Below are 27,361 nucleotides of genomic sequence, written 5' to 3' on the forward strand. Positions count from 1 at the left end.
GACATTTTTATATTTTATTCCTTCCATATTATTTTTTACCAAAATTTGATAATCAAATTCAAATAATATTCTTAGTAAACTATTATTGCTTATAGGTATTCAATAATTGTAGATTTCAATTGCTGATGATTTCATTTTCACTCCATTTACTTAAAAATATGGTTCAGAGTCCATAGGCAATTATCAGTTTTAACGGTGTTTCATAAGTATTTATTATTTATTTTATGTAAGTTTAATCATATTTCATTATTAAATTAAGTATTAGGTACCTAGTAATAAAACAAACTGCTTTTCTACTACTCTTATGTTATATTCATTAAATTGACTCAAAATAAAAAACGTTTGTACAATTATCGATGAATTGTTTTTTGTTATATCACATAACCAGTTCCATGGTAAAGTAAATGAATAGGGTTCCTCAATCATAGAGTTTTTAACTGTTACTTTTGATGAAATTTCGGATATTAAATCACCAACTAACTTAAATTTATTAGTATTAAAATTAAATAAGCTTCATAATATTTTTAATCATATTTAGATGGAACTATTAAAGTTTTAAGTTATACAAACCTCTATACATGGTTGCTTCGGACTTTGTAATATTATATTACTATAATATTGTATATATGTTACGGGCAAAAGTCGAAATCGGGCAAACCTCAGAAATGCCCGGGCAAAACGCGAACTGCCCACAATCCTTGGGCAAAATGTCATATTTCGACTTTTGACGGGGCAAACCTAGTTGACCAACCTCATTTGGGCAAAATGCCAAAACCGTATACTGACTTTTATCGTAAGGGTAAACCGTAGTCTTAAATACGTTTGTTAATATTAAATACAAAAAAATAATTATCATAAAATATTGTTTAGATATAATTTAATACAATTAAATAATAATAAAATATAATAATATTAAGTATTTGTATAAAAATAAACATATAATAATATTAGGTACTCTTATAATGTTAAAATAAATAATTAAAAATAATAATACGTTTAAACCCCATTTTGATAGTGTATTTTGTGTACCTTTAATATAACGAGTTGAAAAAATACAATAACAGCGATAAATTAACAAGATACACATGGTCATCTATAAATCGTAATAAAATCGTATTTAATATTAACAAACATATTTAAGACTCTACGGTTTCGCTCTTACGATAAAAGTCAGTATACGTTTTTGGCAGTTTTGCCCAAATGAGGTTGGTCATAACTAGGTTTATCCGGTCAAAAGCCGAATTATGACATTTTGCTCAAGGATTGTGGGCAGTTTGCGTTTTGCCCGGGCATTTCTGAGGTTTGCCCGATTTCGGCTTTTGCCCGTAACATATATATATATATTTCTTAAGAATGTTTGTGAGATAATAGTTATGATCATGAAACATTGTATTTGTTCATTTATCCTTAATCTGGCAATATTTATATTAAATAATTATTAACAGTAATGCGAAATAAAAATAATATTACAAAACTCATCAGAGATAATATTAGCTAAGTGAAGCACATTCATTGGGAAAATTGATGGTATAGCTCCTTTATTCAATCTTTGACGTTTTAAATAAATCTATAAATATGATTCCCGAAGAGTTTTAGCTATTATCAAAATTTTAATAAGTAAAAAAAAATTAAGAATGTTAGTTTAAAACTGAATTTTGTTTTTTGTTTGTATTTGATGAGAAATAAGTGAAACATACTAATTTATAACTCCTAAGTAATCCTTAGGTTCCGCGGAACACCAGTTAGGAAACACTGCTATAGACTAAAGTGTTTATTCCAGTTATAAATTTAGGGAACTGGTTTATTATAGCCCCGCAATCACCATTAAGGTGTGTTATCGCCCAGCCATTCGTATAACAATAAATACATCGTAAAAATAATCTAAAGATTCGACGGGAAAAACGTACCATTATTACTATGAAGTACCTATCATATATATATATATATATCACAAAATATGGATCAATATAATCAGGGTTGATAATATACGCGTATAAAACGTTTAATACGTTACACGTATAATACCCCACGTATAAAACGTATAAAATGACCAAAACGTATATGTTTTGATTTTAAAATTCACTCTTAAAAAATTAAAAATACTTACTATTTTATACTTAGTAAAAACTAAAAAAATATTAGGTAGTTAAAAATTATGTATAATATATAAACTATAAAAATTTAAAATATCTTTTTGTTTGCTGTTTTCTTTTTCCACTCTTTTGAATCGGTACCTATCTAAAAAGAAAATAAAAAATATTGCTACAGACAGAATATATCAATATAATATATTTTTATATTCATATTCTTAAGTAAAATTTGCAGTTGCCAAGTTAATAGTATGGACTATTTGTATACATAAAAAATAAGTCTTTTCCTATTAAATTTTATACTCATAAAGTTTACTCATTTTTATCATATTTGCCGCATTATCACTAATTACTGTGTAAATATAAGTGCTGTGTTTTTCTAAAGCTAATGATATACATTTGTACATTATATTAGAAAGTCCTATTGCAATTTCTTTAATACCGGTTAAATCAAAAGAACATCATTGTCAGTTTCTAATGGAATCGATAAGCATGCAGTGGATGTATTTAAACTTAAATTAGGCATAGTAGTAGATGAATTTGCATTATTAAATGGATCATCTGGTTATGAATCCGATTCAAATATATTTATATGTTTACGTTTACCTTGAGTTTGAGTTTCAGATGTTGAACTTGACGCTAGTGGTAAGATAGGAGAAGATGCTCTACCCATTATTTTTAATACTGGCGGTTCTTCATTACGGATAATTTTAGTAGCAGTAGAATGAGTAGATTTTTTAATTCCTGTTGTAACTATTTTGAATAATTTTGAAGTATTGCAAGTATTACGGTGCATCAATAAACGTGATTTACTGGTATTGGACAATATTTTTGAACAAGGTAAATATTTTGCTAATTGTTTACCTATGAATTAATAATATATACTCGTTATTGGTGTTCGTTATAACATATAATTGCCTTTTTTTGTATATAGTGGGATTCGCTTGAGCATCAATTAGAAATGGCCATAATGTAAAATCTATACAATGAAAATATGAAAATGTGTAATAAACTATTACTAATAGTTATCTATATTAAAATATTCATTTTTATTAGAAATTTATTTATTTTTTTTAAATTATTGTTATTTAAATGTATTTATTTTATATGTACATGCATGCTTATTGTAATATTTAATTACAAATAGACTATTCAAAAAAAAAAAAAAAAAAAAAAATAAAAATTTAAAATAAATAAATTTTATATAAATTTATATTTTTAGTATTGCGAACTATAAGCATACATTTTGCTATATAAATGTTACAGTAATATAGTTAGTTATGAAAATAACATACCTAAATCAAAAACAATCATTTTTGGAATACGCTTCAAAGTTTTCGAAGAGTTTGATGTATTGAAATTGTTGTTTTCGTAATCCTTGTAAATGTAGTCCTTTCGAATATGGTCGGAACAGCCAGAAACTCCACGTTTTTCCATGGGCTTCTTGGATGGGTTAGACCATTTATTGGCTTTATTGGAAACATTGATTCCCTTGTGGTATTTTATGTCTACACATTCTTCCATTTTTAATCTACTTTTGTCGTTCATAGTTGCTTCTCTTGTGATGGCTATTTCCATTAGAAATGAATATGTTGTTCCAATTTTAAATACGTCTTCTTCGAGTAATCGATCTTGAATTGGTCCTTTAACCATTCCAGCGACGAAAATGTCTCGAATTACTGTTGATAATTCGGAAGAAAAACCACACATAGAAGCAAGATATTTTACGCGTGTACCCCATTGGCAAACTGTTTCGTCTTGTCTTTATTTTGATTGGTAGAATGTACGTATTGCCGCAAAGTAAGACTGGGTCGGCTTAAAATATTTATTTTAATTAGCCATTAACGTATCATATGGAGTGTCTTCGGGTTTGTTCGGAGTACACTGACTGATTAAAAATTTATATATTTCTTCGTCGACAGAAGAGAGCAATATGGCTCTTTTTTTACGTCACTTTCGATAGAATTTGCAAGGAAAACATTGTTTAATTTTGACTCATATATAGTTTTATCTATGCCCGTTTTAAACGTACCTGGTAAACCAATAAAATGATTGAAGTTCACTACGTTATTTGTTGTTATCGTGTTGTCCTTTGCATTTTCCATTATTTTATTATGAGTACTTAAATCTTTGACATTAAAAATAGATATTTCATTTTAAATTTGATTACAAATTTCAAAGAGAAATAAAAAATATTTATTATTAAAAATCATTTTCGCTATCGCAAATTTGTTGTATCATTTTAATACGAATAATATAACAACAAGGTATTTATATTATTATTTTTTACTTTCAAGTCTTTCATTGTCAACAGCACACAACCTAATGATTGCATTGGATTTGTATGTGAGATACAATCAGTGGACAGTCCTTACCTATCGTAACATGATAATTAATATTGATATACATGAATAATTATACTTTTAGTACTATAGTGCAGTAATTCTAACTATGCAACAAAAATTAAATTATTTATAAATTATTTTAATAAAATGCCAAATAAAATTAAATACTAAATATTAATTAATTAACGGCAAGAATTTATTATACATAACAAATATTGGACTACGTAATAATGACTCATGATTTCCAAAGTTCCGATAAACATTCAGTGGGAATGAAAATTTATTTAATTAATTAAGATAAAAAAAATTTTTATGACTAATTTTTTTTTAATGCTTATTTTTTGTTATTAATTCTTACATAGTTACTTAGGTCAATGAATGTCAAATGTTTTTTTGAGGTTATATTTAGCTTGTTTTTGTGAAAAACGTTAGATTGAGAGACATTGGTGGTCACTTTTTTTAGGATGGTCATCCTAATCAGAAAGTAAAACCAACTGTTACCTCGGTTTGAACCTGTAACGCTGTACGCTTAAACATTTTAGTTAAATGTACCTAAAATAAAATCTTATTACTTTACTTTTATTCCTACATTTCTTTTTAAGGAAATTAAATACCAAATTTGGTAATATTTTTAGCTGCGTATAAATTAATAGTTTTGTTTATTGCTGAACAACAATATCTATGTGATTACTGTCTACTGATTTCAATTGAGACAAATCATTTTATAAATAAAGTACGGTATTGACTCATATCTGATGATTGTAGGTCATTTACCGCGATATCAATATTACATTTTTTTAATATTTGATATTTCTTTATTATTCTTTGAATTCTTCTCTGGTGGCTCAGCCCTTTTCCGGGGGAAGTGCCTGAAAGAAACAATGCCGCTCAGTCATAACGCCTTCGACTGATTATTGTTAACTTTAAGTATAAAATACAATGAATATAAGAGGCAGCTCATTTATGAAATAGTGCTATTTTTATTTGTTTTATCTGTTCATTAACTACATATAATATATGTATATTATACCATAGTACATGTACTTATATTAATTTCACTCTGCATTTTTTAGAGTTGATTTAGTTTTACCAATACGTGTTTTTGTATTACTATGTATATGATCTAGATCAGTGGTCGACAATTTTTTTGGACTCTTGGGTCACATTCACAAACAGAGTTTACGGGTCAGACACGGGTGATATCGAAAAATTGATATGATGTTTAATGAAATTTCCTAGTTTTAGAATTTAATACGGGCTGTATAAAAAGACGTGTGAGCCGGATGCGGTCGGTGGGCTGCCGGTTGCCAACCACTGATCTAGATCATAAAATATAAGAATTTGTGTCTTTGTTACCTAAAATTGAGGGGTAATTTTTTGAATTTCATAATGGTTTTCTGAATAAGTTAAGGGAGGGCAATGGGGGTTCCGATGGTAATTTCTTAATGACAAAAACCAAAGTTTTCTAATGTATTATAATTTTTAGGAAATATGATTAATCATTGAAAAATATAATTAATTTTTATTTTTATTAATGCTATTTGGCTATTGTGGCCTTTTTCATGCTTAACTATATAATAACAAATTATAACAGTAATATAATTTTTTTTTTCTACCGCAGAATTATCAGGTGGATGAGCGTTCACTATATTATTAGTAAGACCCATGGATATAAAGATATCTTTATAAGTCTATAAGCTTAAGACCATATTACGCTTAGACCGACGTATTTCTATTTTCGTTCGTATTATCGTATTATTTTCCAGTGTAAATTGTATGCAATATGTTTACAATAGTATATAGATTGACACGTAATTGTGTTTATTGTATATTCGTATGGCTTATTATTTATTATTATTTTTTTTATTATTAATATTATATTAAATACTCTAATCGATTCGTCACGGCTATTCGTTGTTTATTTTGCCTTTGGACGATGATATGTAGATTTTTTATTCGTTTAATGTGATCGGTAAGTAAATATAAAAACGGTTAATGAAAACTTATTGAAATGTTTCAAACCACTGTTAAAAAAACGTACAGAAATTTGCAATATTTTTAAATCTATTTAAGGTAAACATGTATTTGAAAATGCATTTGGAAAAATAATTACTTAAATTAAATAAATATGGTCATACGGATGTAAGCCAAAATAAATTTGGGGGCCCTATATTTATATTTGCGCTGGTTCATGGAAAAACCTGTGGGCGCAAGTATTTTGCGATTGAAATATATATATATTTAATATATCAGAAGCCACTGATCTGATTTTTTAGTATCTAAATCTTCACTACTATTTTGGAGGTACACACGATCTGTATGTTTGTAATTTTTATAAACGTTTTACGTATAATTATAATATGTTTAACAATCGACAGGCCTCTGAAATTGCCCCCCTCCCGACTTGAACCTAAAGTTTTCAAATTTATGCTAAAATTTTGCTAGAAATTATTCCTTTCTCAACTTTTATAGGGTTGACTTGATGGTTAGACTATCAATCGTTTCTATGGAAATTCCAAACCGGCGTTATTGTTTGAACTCCATAAACCTATGTGTTTTAAATTGAGTTAATTGAGCCTTAATTTGTTAAGTTTCTTGCAGGCTTAATAATTTGATAAAGATTAATATGTACTCAATTTCCTTAAGAGTACGCCACACCCGAATGTGTTGTTTCCGTCTGATACATGTGTAATATACCAAATTTGCGTTCAGTGGTTCAAATGTAATGATGTTAGCTTTAATATCAGATTAAACTGATTTATAATGAGGCCGGTCTCGCACTGGAACCGACTGCGTGCGACTGCAGACTATTTTCGACAACGGGCGACTTGGCTACTCTCATACTAGTACTGACTGCGTACGACTGTCAACTATGTACGGCTATGTTCTTTTTTATTTACTGTGATGGTTTGTCATCTTGTACTATGTCCATGGTTAGTAATAAATCAAATTAATATAAATCAATGTATAAATTCATACAACTTACGGGGAAAAATCCGAGCAAGTTGGGATCAAGTCGCAGGTCTGAGATAAAAACACGTGGCCGCACGACAAAATCGTGTTTAATGTGAGAGCGCTAATTGTGTTATCAAGATTAAGAAGGTTCGTGCTTAAGTCGTACGACTGATCGTTGTGTGTGTAGTGGTTTTCTACATACGCCTGAATGCTACGGCTTGTATTAATTTTCAGTTTAGTTTAGTTCAGCTCGATATTTCGTGATGCACAAGAGTGTTTTCTTATTTTAATTTGTCATTTTAAATAACTAAAAATGGAACAAATAATTGTAAATAATAATAAAATAATCATGAATTTATTATTAAAGTTGGAAGAAGAAATAATGTATACTTTATATATATATAAGACTTCTTCAACTAACAGCTCATCGTCAGTTGTCAGTTGTCAATAAAGAGAGTTTTCGATGTTTTCCGATAAAATTAATTTCTTTAAAAAAATATATATTAAATTCATTCAGCACAAAATTGCGATGCAACTCACGCAATATACTGCTTCCAGAGCACTGCGATCGTCAAACACAACGACTATTGTTAACACGCACTAGTTGATCGGACGTTGGAAACCACGATAAGGCATTTACTTATAGAGCAGTCAATCACTGCGGTTGGTCGTTGTGGCCAGCCGCTGCGGCTAGTCGCAGCTTGGAAATCGTACCTTTAGTCGTGCGGCACTACGTACGACCAAAAGTTGCATATAGTCGGTTCCAGTGTGAGACCGGCTTAATACTTTTAGGTTGGAACATTATCTGTATTCTGTTGGTCGGATTTTTGCGATATTTTAATTTTTAAGCGAGTTGTGAGTTTTTTTTACTTGTAATATTTTACATTCTATTAACATGCTTAAAAATTAAAATATCGCGAAAACTAACCAACAAGACACAGAAAATGGTCTTCCCCTTTAGTTTGACTATAGATCAGTTTATTCCAATATTAAAGCTAACAGTACTACTTTGAGCTACTGAACTCAAATTTGCTATGTTGTACGTTGTCAGACAAAGATACATATGTGAGTCCTTTAACGTTGTTTGATTTTAACTGTCTGACTTAATTACCAATATAGTATAATAATTTTCAATTGAATAACGTAAAATTAATTATCATTTTATTCTTTTATTCGAGAAAGATATTAATATCGATCTATTGATAAAAATTTTATTTTAGTATGTTTTCAGTGTCCACTTTTTACCAAAAAGTGCCATTAAAAACATTACTTATATTCAGTGTTTGGACTTATCTAGATGAATTACCTAGATCAGTAGTTCCCAAACTACGAGGCACGCCTCCCTAGAGAGGTGCAAGCACTTAATGGGGGAGGCGCAAGGCAAATATTTATATTGTATATTGCATTGTTAGGTTAGATAGACGTAGATCGTCAGTAATTTGCTTTTATTAAAATAATAAAAACGTTTAATTTAATTTATTCATGGAAGGCGTCATTAAATTTTTCTTTATTATGGGGATGTGTTAACCAAAAAAAATTTGAGAACCGCTGACCTAGATAGTTATTTATTTATCTTTTATTTTATCTAGATAAATAGTTACAAAGTATTTAAGAACGTATCTTAGATGAACATTTTACAAAATTAGATAAATTTATAAAATAAAAATAAAAATGTTTCAGAATTTTTTATTCGCAATATATTCTGCAAAGCCGCAAAGGTCTATTTATTTTTGTTATGATTGAAAAACCGCTAGATAGCGGTGTAGATATGACTCATAGAAACGTTTACCATCGTCATGAATTATTTTAATTATAGTTAAGTATATAATACATAAAGTTATTTCAAATATTAGAAATAAATAAATTTATCAATATGAATAAAGATATTGATTTATTTCATTAAGCTATTTAGGTAATATTAAAACTGTTGCCGTTTAATTATTAATTAGTTATAATAATTTGGATATGCTCAGTATGATATGCTAATTATGTTTCAAAACTAGATACCTACTCGATGATAATAATATCATAATTCTGAATTCATTATCATATCGGAATTATAAAACTATTATTGGATAGCTAGAATCTTATTAATATTTATTGTAAGAATATATTTTAATATGAATTTGGTTCGTTGCTTAAATAATGTTTAGTTAGTGAATTAGGTAAACTCCATGGTATATTTCGCGTTGTGTTATGCCAAAGTCACTATCTTGGATTTAACTAATTGAAGTAATGGTTATAATTGTAATTTTTTATTCGAAGGTAATCAATTAAGTTTGAATTTTTTTCGCTTTTATCTAATTGATTAACTTCATATTATTTTTATAAAATTATATTTCTAGAGAAGTTGGAGTCTGAGAGGTATCTGAATTATTTGTTTAGACCTAATTAAATTTCAGATGATATTTGAAAAAAATATAAAAAAAAAATATATAAAAAATCTTCCTTTAAAAGTTGTAAGGAAATGTGTAAAATGTACATTCAACATAGGTATATATTTATATTTTATCTAACAATATGTATTGACGGGCGTACGCTGTTTAAATAGTTTTACACTTTTAAAGTATAAATTTACTATGTAGAAATGATTGATGATTGTAATATAAAAACAATAATTAATAAATTGTTAAGACTTTTGTTTGTTTAATGATGCTTTTTAGTAAAAACAAAGTGTTCAATACATTGTATTAACTATAGATTTATTTACACGTAATATTAATTTGTATACATTAATTTACGGTAGAACATTGAACGTGATTAATTCATTAACAACTTCATATTATTTCTCATGTAAAGAACATTTGTATTTTTTAAATTTAATTGGATAAGTATAGTCTTAATTCATATTATGGTACTGTAAACAATCAGAGGCTGAACGTTAGATTAAAATAATGTATTATTTACAAAAATAATTATAATATAACATAGTTAATGATAAATCAAATTAATTGTTCTCAAAATGTATATAAGTATATATAATGTAAATATACAGTTCAACGATTAATTAGTTTATCTATAGACGAATAATACCTAAATATCATTTTAAATTATAACGATACTTATTTGTTACAGTAAATGTATTGAATTGTGTTATTGCTTAATCATATGTTCCTGCTGTATTCGATTTGAATATTGATCACCCAGGAAATTACAGTATAACTTTCAACTGTACTTGTCGACGGATTTAGCGTGTTTTTTGATATCTATATTATATTATTTTAATGAAAAGGTATACATATAGATATATAGTTATAATACATATGAAATTTACTCTTTCACACCAATTTATTTTTATTTTGGTCATATGCTATAGGAAGAACGAAAAATGTATACACATCACGTATACTTATGTAATTTAAAGGTTAAATGAAATAGTTGTTGTTCAACCCCAAGATTTGTTTACTTAAATCCGAATATAACAACAGTTCAATTTTTTATCAGAGTTAACACTGGCATTAACAAAACTAAGTAGATACAACGAATCATGTTTGAAGACGACCTATGTAAACGGTGAGATTGGTCTTTGAAGGATGGTGCGTTGCTTGATGAATTGCGTCCTGTGTTTCTGTTTTCATAATCATCCTCTTCAGAATTAAACGTGTTTATAGCATTGTCTTCTTCGTCCTCACTGAGTGTTCTAGGTTTGGTTAAGTTCATTTCTGTAATCAAAAATATAGATAAATTGTCCCATAATTTGAAATAGTTTAAACAAAATATAGCTATTATAAATATGCATTTTAGTTATATATAAATAAAAGGTCAATTGAATTTTGAAATTATGTTTTTGAGCATTAAGCAGAATGATATACTGTTACTCTTTTTTAATTTTCGATGTGCGAGAACGTAATTAATAGTATTTTTTTGATTTGAATTATTAACGGCAAATGCTGGATTACTGAATTATTTACAAATATATTTAGATGCATAGTAAAAATGATGAGAATCGTTCTCTTATAATGTGTAATTTTATAGCAGTATAGGGGTTAGATTAAATCTATTTTAATTCTTGAGTTATAATATAATTTAAAATAACGTACATATAATAATTTTTAATTTGTCATTAATGTGTATTGATATTTAATATTTATTAAAAAAGTAAATATAGCTCCAAGGTGAGTTATTTTTGTCTTATTTAAATTTTAATTGTAAATTGTAATTTTTATTTTTATTGAAATTTTATACTGTTATCAAATATATTTTAAATAGTTGAGTTAAAATATTTTGTATTCAAATCCAAAATATTTGATATACCATAAACTCTAATATTTCCTTCGGCTTCTCCAATTGAATTTTTCGATATGCATTTGTATCCTCCCAAGTCTGACTTTTTAAGTTTTCTAATTGTTAGTTTCATTTGAGCACTGTAATATGAAACTGTTAGTTCTGTCATATTGTATTTGTCATTTGAAATTATCATCTCTCCTGTAACAATACACCAACATTAAGATTAATATGTTATGCATATATTATTTGTAAATAAAATTTAATGTATATTTTGATTTTTCTTTTTTCCAAAAATAAACAGTTATTAATAAAAACTGAATAAGAAAGATCTCTGTTCTTTGAGAGGATAGTCTATGATGAAAATTTCCGTGACAAAATAACATCAGAAAAAATATATTTTCGGATATAATAGTGTAAATAAATAAAGAGGATAGGAATAGACGGTGAATTTACTAGGAATGTGGGTATATTGGTATTGTACAATTAATTTTATGAATAATTTCTAATTTATAGAGATTAATATAATTTAATTTAAATACTATTTTATTACCATTGTAAGATTTAAGAGTATTATATATATATATTATATATTATATATTATATATATATATATATATATATATATAATTATATAATATAATATATAATTGATTATAAAAATTTGACATAAAAATTAATTTGCCGAGTCTACTTTAGATCAATCTTTTCATCAATTTTTTGTTAAGTGCAAAGTTAAAAAAGTGGAAAATCGATTTAAAGTAGACTTTACAACGAATTAAAATCAGTTTTCGAGATTCGTATCGCATCAATTTAATGATTGGTACGTTGGGAATATAAGATGTCTCAATCTCTGTGTTGTGAATGTGATATGGAGTTTCCGAATGGCGATTAAAGTAATAAGAATCATGAGTTGCGGATATAACATAAAATGGTAACACATGAATGTTGTATACAAATATAGCATACTAATTGCAAACAAATTTCCAATCATTATTTTTGGTATAATGAACGCAAACTAATTTATGTAGTATATTTTTGATTTTGTACCTATTTATCTACATTTTTTTAAAAATAAATATTTAAAAATTTTTGTCAAGTGTTGTGACTAGGTTTTTATAAAAAAATTTAAAATTAGCGACTGTTCAAATATTTTTATATTTTCAGGTTGCGTTTGAAATCGTTGTTATAATTTTATCAGAAATATTTGTCCCCAACTATTTGTTAAATTAATGTCCATAATTCGTATGTTACCTTTTAAGGTTTTGTTAGCCACTCACATGATGCATATTAACTTTATTTCTGTAATTGGTATGTTGATAATATCACTCGTGTCCGTAATTTGTATTGTACAATATCAGTCAAAACAAGTTATCTGCAACTAGTATGCAGCTGTGCGATAGACATGTAAAGCAAGGCTTATAATCGTCTTGTTAAAAATACGAGTAGAACCATTTTGAGATAAAAAAAACAAATATAATTATTGAATCCAATACGTTTTGAGTATATTTAATTGATTAGACGTTTTGTTCATGTTCGAGTTGTTAAGATCAATAAAATGAGAACATTTGTAAATGTCTATTTAAATGTGTACTCATTTTTCTTACGCCTTACAATCAAAATAAATTACTAACTTTAAATCTTTTTTATTATTTTTCTCTCAGTTAATATTGACCAGTTAATTCTAAGTACTTAATAGAAGAGAATACATTGATTTATTCATTTTGTTTGACAGTCTGGTGTATCCGATAAACGGGAAATTTACTTTTTATATAGTATAATAGTAAAATTTTAATGATGTATATAGATATATTCAGCTTAATTATAGGGTAAACTATAATATTAAAAGTAAAAATTGTTTAAACTTTTTAAAAATCTAATATAATTCTTACTAATATACTTTATTTTAGAAAATTATATTTTTTACAATTTTTACTTATAATATTTGGTTGAATCATTAAATATTATTTCATAATTCTCGTATATAAAACATTTTATAAAATCAGTTTTGCCAAATAAATTAAATATTTAGTTATTCATAATTTTTATTTGGAAATAATAGACTTATAAGAAATGTAAAGAATGTATTTTTATTGAAAATATATCTATAATTTACTTATTATAAATTTATTGATAAGTGTAATATTTTTGAAATTAATTTTAAAAATTGACAAATCAACCTTATTTTGGAATTGTTCAACCTCTTAGTAGTACGCAAAGGGGTTAAGTAATCATGACCAAATTTAGCTGAACTTATTTTCTTAAAGTAATGAAAAATGGGAGGATAAGAAATTGAAAGTTTAAAAATCAGGATCAGCCTGATCCTGATCCTGAAATATATATTGAGACTTTATGAAATTTAAAAATCTATACATATTTTGTTATCATTTAAAAATAATATGGAGGAATAAAAATATTTTTGAATACACCACTAAGTGTTTTTCGCTTAGGTTCGCCAAAAACAAAAAAATACAAATTTTGATAGGTGATGAATACTTATTATAGTTATAATAATATTAATTTTATTACTTGTTTTGTTTACTGAAGACTCGTAAGTGAGAACTAATAAAACTATATTCTGAAGCATATACATTGGGACGAGTTTTCTAAAGGTTTTAAGACTCTATCGTAAATATCATAAAGAATAAAATGACTGCTCTATTGGTGGTGAGATATGGTCGGAAAGGTACTGTATAATAAAGATGGACAGTTTTTTGGTTTGCCAAACTAATTGCGATTCCTTTTGTAGACGTTCATCGTTTATTTCATTTCACCCTTTGTACGAAGACATTGTATAATATTGCAATAATGCATCTACAGACTCCTGAGATTTCGTTTTTTCGTAATTTCGCACGAATGTATTACCACCGTTCACTGAACATGCAGATTGAACACTTAGTACTATTTATAGGCTGTTTGTACAGAGGCACTATACTTCGACAGTGTTTTTTTTTACCCCCGGTTGGTAAACACAGACGAGACGTGTACGAATATAATTTAAAGTTGCCGTGTTACCTATTACATTATTACGTTATGTTGCCACGTCGGTGAAGTTAAGTTTCTGTTTCGTCCAATGAGTATAAATGACTATATACTTGTTAAACTTTAACCTTACCCACTTGTCCATGTGACAATGAACTCGTGTGTATGCGTTCATGTATCCGGATTTTGGTGCTACATTTAGACATCGTTGGTTCTACGGAAACATGTACAGCGTCTTCTCTTCCACCGCTATCTTATTAAAATTCTTGAAGAAAAATATTTGATGATTTAGAAACACGAAAGGGATAAGACTGACACTTTTAGTGTTTTTAGATTTTTTTTTTAAACTTTGCGCATTTTATGTGAATTTGAAAAAAAAACGAATTAAGAAAACGAGTTTAATATATTAATACAATAAACCATTCAATATTTTTGGTGATTTTTTACGTCACAGATACATGTATGTATTCGTCGGGGATTTGATTTATATTTTTCCGCTTTCGCGTTGTATCAGTACAATCCGAAATCCCTGGACGCTAATTATGTTTGACAAATTAGAACCATTGCAGAATTATGTATAGTACTGATATTCATCAAATTTCAGAGAATATAATAATTCTCGTGCGTTTAATATATTTGATGTGCGCATTTGCAATTCAACATTATTAAATTAACATTTATGTGTATATAATGAATACGTATTCAGCTGATCAATGTATAAATTAAAAATTTAGAAAATGTTTTAATTCTATGTCCTTGCTTTAGTATAAATTGAATATGGTATCAAGCAGATTTAATAGGTATTAATTATAATTATTTTCTTATTTTAATGAACAGTATTTCGATTTCTGTTGGTTAGTTTATAGTATATAGTATTTTAAAAAATATTGAAACAATTTGAAAACTATTTTTGTTGTACATATATATATATATATATATATACATTAGAATCCGTTTAAGACGTTCTCGTTGAATACGATTTCCTGTGTAATACGCTCATTTTCATGAGTCCCTTGATTTTGAAAGCCGTTAACATGTAAAAGACTCCGGATAATACGCTCTGTATTCCCAGATAAGACGCTCTATGTCAATGATATTATGTAGTATACAATTAATAATCACAATATCAAATCAATGACGGTATTCAAGATTTAGAAGAGTTTCCTGGGTATGCAGAAATTGATGATAATATTTCTAAGAGTAGCCTTAGAAGTATTGATCAGAAAATAACTGATAAAATTTTATCTGCTGATGTCAGTACTATAGAGGAAGAAAATGAAGAGGAGGAAGAGGATGATACAATACCAATTTTCCCCGTAACAAATGCATTTTTTTATGTACACGAACTAAGGTGAATAATTTCATCTTTTAACAATGCAGATGGAACATTACAAAACGTTTATAAAGTTGAAAACTTCCTTCATTTAAAAATGACTAAAAATTCAAAACAAACAAAAATTGATGATTTTTTTAATGCAGAATATATGTGATTTATAGGTATGTGTAAATGTAAATTTTAAAATAGTATGTAATTTTAAATAATAAAAATATAATGTAATAATAAGTATATATGTATTAGTATACTTGTAATAATAATACAATATAAATGCAATTAGAATAAAAAAATTATAATTTAATGTACAATTTTTATTTTTCAATCTGAATTTCCTGCATTACGATTTCTTGTTTAATACGTTTTTTTTACCTGGTCCCTTGGAAAGCGTTTTAAACGGATTCTATTGTATATATAAATTAAATAAGCAAGTAAATTTAACGGTTTTAAATCACCTTAAGAAAAAAAATTACTATTAAAACAGCGTTATGTATCACTTTTGAAACCAACGAGAAGAAACGGGTGCGGCAAATATGAATTAATAATATTTGAACGGCAAGCATCATAATCATTGCACACAATATTACATCGAAATCCGTAGAACGTTTTGTGGAATATATATATATATATATATATATATATATATATATATATATATGTAAAACACTTAATGTTTTGTCTCTACATATTTAAACACAATTAATAATTTTAATATTATAATCATGTACGTGGTATTTAACTAACGTAATAATAATAATAAATAAAATATTATTTTAATAACCGCCATCGGTTGAATAATAATTATTGATCCATCGTGTTAATCTCTATTCATTGCGAATGCTACTGCGCTATATTGATGTACATTGTAAGTCGATGTTGTTTCGTGTTATGAATATCGATCTAACAGTAGACGCTGCAGCAGCGCAGATCATGAAAATGCTCATTATAATATTATATTATTTTTATTGTATATGTGAATCGTGCAGGTAACGCTTACGTTAGGGGGTCGGCAACTTACGGTTTTTTAGTTTGCGAAATATGGTTCTGTAGGGTAGCCTTAACATTCAGTTTTGTTTTTCATAATATGATAATAATACATTAATTAACAGTTTTCTTCGGAACTAAATTTAATTAGTGGTGGATGGAGGCGAAAGACGTATAAAAAAAAGGATTTTTTTCACACCAATGCAGCTCATTCAGTTTTGTAATTTTTTAAAAATATGGCTCATACCTATAAAACGATTGCCCTATATTGTCAACACGCTTGCGTGCGTACGACGATTTTTCGTTTGTTTTCAAAGCACATTAACACTTCAAACGTTCATTTGTTGAGACCGCTCTGGTCCTGCGCTGCATAATACATATACACAATATGCATGTACAACACGGTAGAGTGGCTTTTAATTGAAATGTGTATAATATTATACGTTAATAAAATACCACGATAATGACCCGTTGGCATTTATGTCCCTTAGGGATGCAGTGCGTGTACACTTGCCGCAACAATATGAAATGATGAGAACACGACACTATATAATATATCCGGGGTGGAAAGAAAATGTTTATTAATATTTAAATTCGAGTTCGTTAGACATGATAGTCGTCATGTTTTCCATGGTGATCGAGTTTATTTTTACATTCTAGTGATGATAATATATGAGATTTTTCGAGAGTTGATACACTGTGGTGTTAAATATCGTATCGATGTAAAAAAATATGATTTGAAAGGACGTGATACTCGAGTGAAACCCGAAGTGTGCCTCGGGTTTAATGCTCCATAGATCGACGATGATAGGAGCTAAGGGGTTACAGTACTAACCGTACGGGCATATATGCGAGTGCGTGACTCGTGATCGTGATCGCGTCTGTGGACCTAGAGATAAAATTATCATCTACGATTTTTGGCAGAAATATCATATGTACGGTATAAAACCAGTCAGTGTAAATTAATAGAAGAGGCTCCATTTTTTGTTGTTGTTTTAAAGAGAATAACATTATCTATGATATTGTGTTTTTTTTTCGATAAATGTTTTCAATAACATTTTATAGCTCAACAAAAAAAATTTACATTTTATAAATGTTAAAATATAAATAACTGTGACTTATATTTTTACTAACGAAAAACAAAATATTCTAAATCACAGAATGCTCTTCTCTAAATAGAGCCTTTACTTTGAATTTTGGTTTTGTCCAACGTTAAAGGTATTTTACATTTAAACTACTGGTGTATCACTTCCTCTTTATCATGATTATTTATCAAAAATTTTGCCAACGGTTTCACTGCTATAAATGTAACTACCAATGCTATTACCGATATTACCGTTCAGAACGATACCAGACGATGACCAATGTTTGCGGGGGTATGATGCGTCGTGGAAGATGTGTGGTAGTTAGGTAGGATTGTAGATGATATACACCTTGTTCAAATCTGTGTATTTTCAGATTTTGATTAGTTAGTAGGTATAAAACGTAGTTATACCCTGTGCAGTGCACACAAATACATACACACACACACGTGCTGCGTGTGCACGATGATGCGCGTATGAGGTTTCGGTGTACTGGATAGAATTATTTGAAAAACATGTAAATTATATTTATTAGCATGGCTTTAAATAAAGTGTACACATCGTCGCGATTGTGGTTGGAGCTTTTTAAAGGCATCGCGTAGTCGGGGTGAGTGGCATGAGGAGGAAACGCCGAGAGTAGTATGCCGGGGTCGTGGATTTCGCACTGCCACCTACCCTCGGCGGCATGGCCTTTGAACCAATACAATTATACTGTCAACCTAGTTGCTTCCCCTTATTTTCCTCCTATCGCCATATCCCTTCACTCTCACATACCCACACACACAAAAACACATACATACACACACACACACACACACGGTATCCTCACCTTAACCATCCCTTTCATAATATTATATTGCATTTGGTGGCCTTTGTGTTCTCTATTGTATGTCATCAAATTACAAAAAAAAAAAAAAAAGGCTAGTGAAATACTTTTTTTATATCTAGAAATTATTTTTTTTGTATCGTATATGGATTATGTATTACACGCGGTAATGAATATTTTCAATTCATGAAACTATTATCTATATTGGAATTCAATTCAAGCGATTAGATGAGCTTGTTATTTTTGTTATTTATTTCTCATTGCGAAGTTGTTTACTATACGCAGTTTATCTACTCCAACAAAAGTAAAAATACAACAGTAAATATCAATTTAGTTTCGTTATTTTTTTGATGCGAGTTTATGGATTTTTGTACAGATAAAATATTCTTATAACAGTTTTTTCAAAAAGTTTAAAATTTAATTTATTTATATTAGCGGTATTATTGTTATTATTATTATTTTTTCTTGATAAATAATGTGAATAAAACTACATTAAAAAATAAATTTAAATTTAGATCTATATCAAACTAAATATTAGATTGACATTTCTATTGTATAATATAATATATTAATTAAATAATTTGGTTAAAGTGTTATATTGTTTAAACAACTTGTTAAGTATATTTTTATACATTTTTAATTAGTGATATTTATTTGAAAGTGAATATCATTGGTTTTAATTATTCAAAATAATGGGTAACATAGTTAAGTATCATGAGAATTACAATAATAAGCAACTATTGAACGCGTTACATATAGTGATTAGTGTTATTATTGAATATCATTTATATACATTAGGTACTTAGGTATATTGGTATTAGCGGTTTTTGTAAACAATATAGTCAGTAATAGTATAATCTTATTTGAACATTTTTAGATATTTAGTTCAAATTTTGCGGTGTATATAATATTAATGCATATTTACCAGATTCTCTAGTCCAATAATTAATTGATTTTGGTGACGCTTCTACGTAACATTGAAGAGTGATATCTGTTTTCTGAGGAGCTCCAACTAGTTGATTTGGTACTTGCACCAAAGGATGAACTGTAATAAGAAATAGTGTATATAAGTTTTTGGTTTGTTATAATTTATAAAAAGATACTCGAAGGAAGTGAATTTATGCTATAAATTCATTGGATTTCTATTTTATTTATTCATATAAATCCAGAATGGTTATTAATACATTTCCCTCGCTAGCATTTGCTCAACTGTTTTATAGGAATTTAATTTCTAACAAATATGTATGTCAAAGCTTACTGATTTTGTTTTATCAAAAAATTATTTTAGGTTATCTTAAAAGTGTAGTCCAAACCTACAATGTTAATTTGCCAAATTGGAGCTACCAACTTTTTGATAAATATTACATTTTGTTTAAAAATAATATTCATTTCCACCCTTCTTTCCATTCATTTCTTCTTTTTGTTAGGGTTACAGAGAAATTGAAAAGTAACAAATTTCGTCAGCTTTCAGATGAAGTAAGTTTTTAATTAAAAACTGAAAGTTTCCGTGAGACCAGATTACAAAATCGATTTCCATTACTTATGCAAGTGTCCCCTTGGCATCTGTCCGGTGTTAGTGATACTTGGTTAAATGTTTGAATATTTTATGAAAACTTTGTTTCATTTTTGGTTTTACATTAATTATATTGACCTTCATTCCGGAGATCTAAAAACCAAATCAAAATTGGCCAGAGTTATGTTAAATTTATTTCATATATAAGTTTTCTATGAAATACTTTTTCAATAGAGGTTTTTTAAGTTGTCTTATACATGTCAAGGTGTAAAATATATAAATATAAAAATAAATAATTATTGGTGAACAGCATCACATAATTTAAAAAATTACATATTACAACTATTTTAACATTTATCTCTAGCCTACCCCTATAAGTTTTAATTTAAATTTATAGGTTTATGATTTGATATTATAATTGTTAATCGAAACTTATAAAATTAGATTTTTTAAATATAACGAATAACTATAGAGATTATGTCTTTGTAGGTTTACTAAAATATAATATTTCAACATATATTTTAATAAAATACTTTGATTAAAAAAAAAAACAAACTAGTTTGTGTAAAAATGTTAAGTATCTATTATAGAAAAATACCCAGAAGTACTTAAATGTGGTTATTTTTCTATTCTTTTATTAGATTTTCCAGTGTTACTGAGAAATAGAAAAATAAAGGTGCATTTTTTCTGGAAAATGCTTTTATTATACTAGTTTGGAAAAAACTTTAATAAATATGTTTTTTTTTCTTGCTTTAAATGATAAATTAAGTGACTAAGAAGAAATTTTATTATAACGTAAATTGTTAAAAATTAGAAAGTTTGGCATAATTGGTTTCATTTCATATAAATATTTATGAGTTTGAAGTATGTAAAATTGATTTATTTACATGATTATAACAAAAAATAAAATAACAAGATTTTTCTTTTTGTGAAGTGTTTAGATACGAGTATACTTGCACTTAAATTAGATATTGGTCAATGAAAGTAATTATATATGGTCTTATATATTTTATACAAGCTTTTTTTTTTTTTTTTTTTGATTTTACATAAACAAACTCTACAATTATCTGCACAATAAGCTTATATGATTAGAGTTGAAAATGATATGAATTGGTTGGTGAAGTAGCGATCCATTAGTGTCTCTTGACTAGTAATTATTTTTTTCCCCTAAAATAGTATTTAGTTTTGTAAAAATTTTCGACAGCATAACCTTTTAAACCTGCGAATCATACAAGCCTAACATTTATTTTATTGCATGATATATTTAAATGATCACTATTTTTGATAAAATGTTCAATATTTCATCAATGTATAATTTGTTACACTGACTACCGCAAAGAGCTGTTTATTTTAATTCACTGATATTTAATTAATTTCAAATTGAAATAAATGATACGAGTAACTTGACAAAAAATAAACACTTAGTTATAGACATTTTGGTTTTCACTTAATTATTAAAGTGAATAGTTGCATTATTTTAACAAAGGTATCTATGTTGTCATTCCATTGTGATTTATTGTAATCTAGCTTTTTATATAGTTAATTTATAATATTTTATTTAAAGAATTTTAACATTTTAAACAACCAAAAAAAAAAAAAAAAAAAAAAAACTGTGTGTATTTATATGAAAATCAGACATTATAGATATACTATACGTTTGTGTAAAAATGAAAAATATCATATTGGAATTTCCTATAAGAAATTCGAAATATTAATCAAATATTATAAGTAAGTCACATACTAGTGTTATATTGACTACACAAAATTACAAATTCGTATCCGTTTAGAGTTTTTTAGTTTTCAAAAAAATAATTTAAATGTCCATCCGAAATAAAGTATTTAGGTATGCTGAAAATGTACTGAAAAATATATGCATAGGAATAGCATGATTAAACAACTTCTAAAGTAATTAGAATGCATGGAAAGGATACTTCAATAGATAGACAAGTAGAAAATAAAGTTAATAGAGAATAAACTAATTTGTTTTATAATTTGATAAAACTCGTTAGCTAAAAGTATTAAATAAAAATTTAAAAAATGCGATACTTTTTATATAATATTATAATATTATTATGTCCATTAATTTAAAAATGGTAATATTTACAGGTATTTCAACATTTTTTATATGTGGCTTACTTATTATAAACATTTGATCCCTTAATTTTATGTTTTTGAGTATTGAATTTGTATATTTATAAATTATTTTATTTGTATAAAAATATTGATAAAATAAACATAATAAAAAAAATAAAAGTTAGATTCAAGGTTTCTTTATAGAAGTACTCGTTTTTTTAAGCACTATATATTTATATTAATTTAGTTTTTATTCATATTTTTGATTTCCTACCTCTCATTTTATTCTTTACTATAAAAAGTAATTATTGTTACATTTTGTATATCATGTATATGTTTATATATATATACACATATTTTTTTTTAGATGTATTTGTATTAGTTGTATATTTTATATAAATAACATAGTGGTTTTATATTTAGACATTTTAATAATTTTATATAAATTTAATAATTTTATTGCTTTTTATACCTAAATAGTATAGTAGTTTAATAATACTACATTGATAATATGAATTATATAATGTTTATTTATTTTTATTCATTTAATAACTATTACTAATTATTAATTGATTACTTAGAAATTATAATATGCTATTATAATTTAATAAAATTAAAATTTTCCAAAATGTACTAACAAATTTAATGTTAACATGGATATTTAAGATTTAAAATAATTTCTTTTTAGCGATTTTTTTATGATAAATATAATAACAAATTAATTAAAAATACTGAAAAATCAGTCGCTTGGTGAAATGAATATTGTGAAAATTAATTACTTTACTATGTATTTTAATTTAAAAAACTATTTGTTGTAATTTATTTTTGTACGTATTGATATATATATTATTATCTTTATAATTACATTAATATATGTATTATATATAAATATATATTATATATTTTATAATTTATATGTTATACAATATTATATAATATTATATGTATAATATATGTAACCATTTAAAATTATAAAATATAATTTAATTATTTAAAATATCATTCAGTACAACATAATTAAAATGTATTATTTTGATTAATTTAGGTTTTTTAATTGGTAGATTGAAAGTGTGAGTTAAAATGCAATTTAAGAATAAATAAATTATTCCGAAGCCAGCAATAACACAATTTCGAAAACGTATTTATTATATACAGCTTTGTGTCCTCCTCCTATCGTAATTGTTGATAGCAGACAGGAGTGGTTTGTTCGACGACCATTTATTCCGGAGCTAGGATAAATTCCATTATAGTGTCCAAAAACGTCAACGACTCTAATGAACAACCCTTTTAAACAACACATTCTATGTGGCAATACCACCAAACAGATTAACGTTTGTCTCATCACAACCAAGATAACTTGTGTACAACCCTTCCCTAATTAATTATTGACCATTCACCTATATCACTAACAGTGGTGACAAATATTTTGTACATTATATGCTGTTAATATTGTGCTGTATAACATGCTACTTATTGGTTACAGATAGAAAAAAAATATTTGTTAATATTTTTTTATTGAATTGAATTTTATTTAATCCTAGAAATTCGATGTCTAAAAGATTAAATTTGTAAATTACATATAAAACAAGAATGGAATTGAATCTGTTCTGAAACGGGTATTGTTTCATTTACACAAAAAAAAAATAAAAATTTTGCATGAGAGATTTTAATATTTTAAATGACAAATGTCAAAAATGCGTAAAGAAAAAACTTAGAATTATTTTATATTTATTATATGTATTACTATAGTATTGTATATTATATTATAGCTTTATTCTTTAACTATTGAATAACAAGTTGAGTAAAAAATTATATTTTATTAAACTAATTTATATTATTCGATATATTTACAGTTTTCAAGTATAAATATACTTTTTGAGTATTTAACTTTAAATTTTTTATATAAAAAAAAAAAAATGATATAACGTAAGTATATAATGAGTTGATCTTTTTATCATGAGAAAAAGAATTTTTTTTAGTCTTTAGTATTATTTTATAATTTACATGATTTAATTTACCTGTTATTTATAGTATAATAAATATTACTAATGGTTATTTAATTTACTTATTTGCAATACTTGTTTAAATTATATGCTATATATTTTAAAATTTCTTAAAAAAAAAGCTTTGGCTATAATGTTACATAGTGACGTTTTATTTCAATATATTCATATAACTTCTAAAAATATATTTTTTTTATAAAAAATTTGGTGAACTTTAAATAAGATTAATTATTATTACATTTTAAATAATTAATAATATGAGTATAATCCACAATTATTTCTACAACAATAATTTTAATATTTTTAAACGTAATTACTCAAAAATCCTAAATATTATATTTGTTAATATTCAGATGAATCTGAGGCAGGAATTTGATAACTTATTATAAATTATCAATAAAATGTATTTAAAGACTATTTGACTTATAAAATATTTTTGTTTAGTATTATCTTTACTAGGATATTAATTCATGTCTCATTAGAATTTTTGATTTGTATGTTTGCAATTGTTCAAAGTGTTAAAAATGTAACTTGCACAATCCTATAGTTTTGGCTAATTAATTTGAAAACGTGAAATGTTGAATGTATTTATTAAAAATGTATTCAATAAAATCCTCATTGAAAAATTAATATTCAACCCACTATATTATTCACGTTTGCTTATCACACAATAGGGATTATCAACAATGCTTTACCGGCTGTATATTCTCCCTTCTACCTAAAAAGTGATTTGTGAGGGGGTGACGGGTTTTTCTTTCATTTTTTTTTGACGAGTTTTCTATTGTGGAAAAATAGCTTTCGTCGACAGCTGATTCCGTTCCGTACTGTATATCGGCTTTTATATGAATCAATATATATATAGAAAAAAGTGAGAGAGAATGATAGTAGAGATGGACGTTATTAATGCTCTTTTGTACTTGAACCGATTTCGATATCGGTGATAAATGCCAATCAGACCTAACCCTATCGGGACGAAAAAACTTTAAATCTGTTTCACCATGCTATTGTTGAATGATCACTAGGGGATGCAAGGTGGAGGAAATTACGTCGATTTTTCACTTTTTTCTCTATATACCGACCAAAATAATTTTTAACCCTGTTTATACTCATATTTATATATTGAATAATTCATATGAACATATATATTTATATTTACTTACAATGAACGTGAAGCATAAGTCTTTTGCTGACTGATGGCGGTACACCATTGGCTGCAATGCAAAGATATGCTCCCATTTCTGATCTTGTTACTTTTGATAAGAGTAAAGATTCGCCTTCGACTGAAGTCACTAAAATATGATATTATATTAATTAAAAGAATAATGTTTTAAAATAATCTTTATAAAATTAAATTAAATAAAATTAAAAATATAATATGAGTTTATTTATCCATGTGATTGTTTAGTGGTCTAATTTAATTTATTATTATTATTAAATGAATTAATTAATTAAATTTAATTTTAACTGTTTAATTTAATTTTGATTTAATGGTCATTTTGTACAAAATACAAAAATATTGAGTCTTAATAATTAAATATGATTATTCACTTCAGCATATATAATTCAAATTAACTAAATACATTTTTTTTTTATAACATTGATTTGTTGAACAATATATAATATAATAAACATATAATATTTATATGTTAATATTAATTAGTTTATTCTTAATTATATCAGATTAAAATTAATTAAAAATTAATTATAGTAATGTAAACGGTATTTTTTGTTAAATATTTTTATTACTTTTAGTTTTTATTGCATTTCCAGTTCTAACAATTATGTCTCCACCATCTTCTCTTTTCCATAATATTTTTGGCTCAGGATACCCTCGAGCTTTACACACCAACTTAGCCGAACCGCCTTCAGGGATCATCATATCTCCTGATGTTTCTTCGTATACAATGTCAGGAGGTATAACAACTTCAAGAAAAGCACTCTATAAGCAAATAAAATAGGTTAGGAAAACAAATGATATTTATTAACAAGTAAAATATTAAATAAATTTTACTTGGCTCTTCATTGGATCCGTATTGACTTGGCACATATATGTACCTCTATCTTCTCTCCTTACTGTTCTGACATTTAATGTCCATGTGTTATAATCATTGTGAGTGACAGATAGCCTTTCGTTGTTTGTGATAACATGTTCGTGAATTGCTAATATAGCTTTTGTATCAGCTTTGATCCAAGCCACCTGAATCCAATCAATAATAAGTTAGAAGTCAAACGATATAATTTATTATACACAGCAATCATAAGTATGCAGTTTTTTGGTTAGGTTATGTTTTTGAACTTATACTACAACAAGTTTTATTTTAGATATCATAATGTGGTTTTAAATTGTTTTGATAAATACTATCGAAGAAATTATCAATGTATTTTTAAAGCTCATACTTATGATTTTCATCGTTAAGTTTAGTAATAATTTAGATAACAACTATCAGTCTACTCTAATAGTGCCATTTGTGCTATACGATTGATTTTTTTTTTATATAAAATACAGTATATGGTGCAGAAAATATACATGTGCTGTTATATTCAAATATGTAAGTTTAGTATTGGATCAAAAGTGACTGAATACGATGCTGGGTAAATCCATTACGTAATGGGATTTCACAGGATGAATAGTCGTGTATATTAAAATACAGGTATACAATTAAACTAGGAGTATTTTGATTTTTTTCCTAACCTACTTATTGTTCTATTATGACTTAACTTTTCAAGAAAATTATAAAAGATTGGTTCGTATTACACCTATAATTATTTCATACAAAAAATGTACACTTATATCCATTCACTTAAAATATGTGTTAATATGTAAGTTATATTAAGTATGATATTGATTAATTAGTATTTAAAATATGCCATAATCTAATATCTGTTTCCATGTTAATTTTTATAGCAAACCGTCCAATTGAAATAAATATGTTTAAGAAACCGAGTAATAT

General features: G+C 26.4%; 2 protein-coding genes across 4 annotated transcripts in view; both read right to left on the bottom strand.

Moving 5' to 3' along the window:
• Window positions 1-2,655: 2,655 nt before the first annotated feature.
• LOC112686031 lies at window positions 2,656-4,217 on the bottom strand. The gene is made up of 3 exons (XM_025558132.1): window positions 3,386-4,217; window positions 2,976-3,069; window positions 2,656-2,902 (listed from the first exon to the last, which is right to left on the bottom strand). The coding sequence occupies exons 1-3, from the start codon at window positions 3,798-3,800 to the stop codon at window positions 2,656-2,658; spliced, it is 756 nt and encodes a 251-aa protein (XP_025413917.1). The 5' UTR covers window positions 3,801-4,217.
• A 6,554-nt stretch (window positions 4,218-10,771) lies between these two features.
• The window catches only part of LOC112686051 (lachesin-like), a 200,326-nt gene continuing 183,736 nt past the window's right edge, over window positions 10,772-27,361 (bottom strand). For all 3 annotated transcript variants that reach the window (XM_025558159.1, XM_025558158.1, XM_025558157.1), the window contains exons 4-9: window positions 26,422-26,607; window positions 26,157-26,349; window positions 25,571-25,699; window positions 19,747-19,866; window positions 11,645-11,815; window positions 10,772-11,052 (exon numbers count right to left, since the gene is read on the bottom strand). In XM_025558159.1, the coding sequence (XP_025413944.1) occupies window positions 10,820-11,052; window positions 11,645-11,815; window positions 19,747-19,866; window positions 25,571-25,699; window positions 26,157-26,349; window positions 26,422-26,607 (1,032 nt within the window). In that variant the 3' untranslated portion in view covers window positions 10,772-10,819. The remainder of the gene's footprint in view (window positions 11,053-11,644; window positions 11,816-19,746; window positions 19,867-25,570; window positions 25,700-26,156; window positions 26,350-26,421; window positions 26,608-27,361) is intronic.

This window comes from Sipha flava, unplaced genomic scaffold (assembly GCF_003268045.1).
Source record: "Sipha flava isolate LNK unplaced genomic scaffold, YSA_version1 2_pilon_pilon, whole genome shotgun sequence".
Taxonomy (NCBI): Eukaryota; Metazoa; Arthropoda; class Insecta; order Hemiptera; family Aphididae; genus Sipha; species Sipha flava.

Bases quoted from the DNA above. Each gene is read 5' to 3' on its own strand.
- LOC112686031 (XM_025558132.1), bottom strand. From the start codon at position 3,800: ATGTGTGGTTTTTCTTCCGAATTATCAACAGTAATTCGAGACATTTTC. The intron at 3,070-3,385 runs GTATGTTATTTT...TTCATTGTATAG, and splicing joins AATGATTGTTTTTGATTTAG to ATTTTACATTATGGCCATTT. The intron at 2,903-2,975 runs GTATATATTATT...GTCCAATACCAG, and splicing joins ATAACGAACACCAATAACGA to TAAATCACGTTTATTGATGC.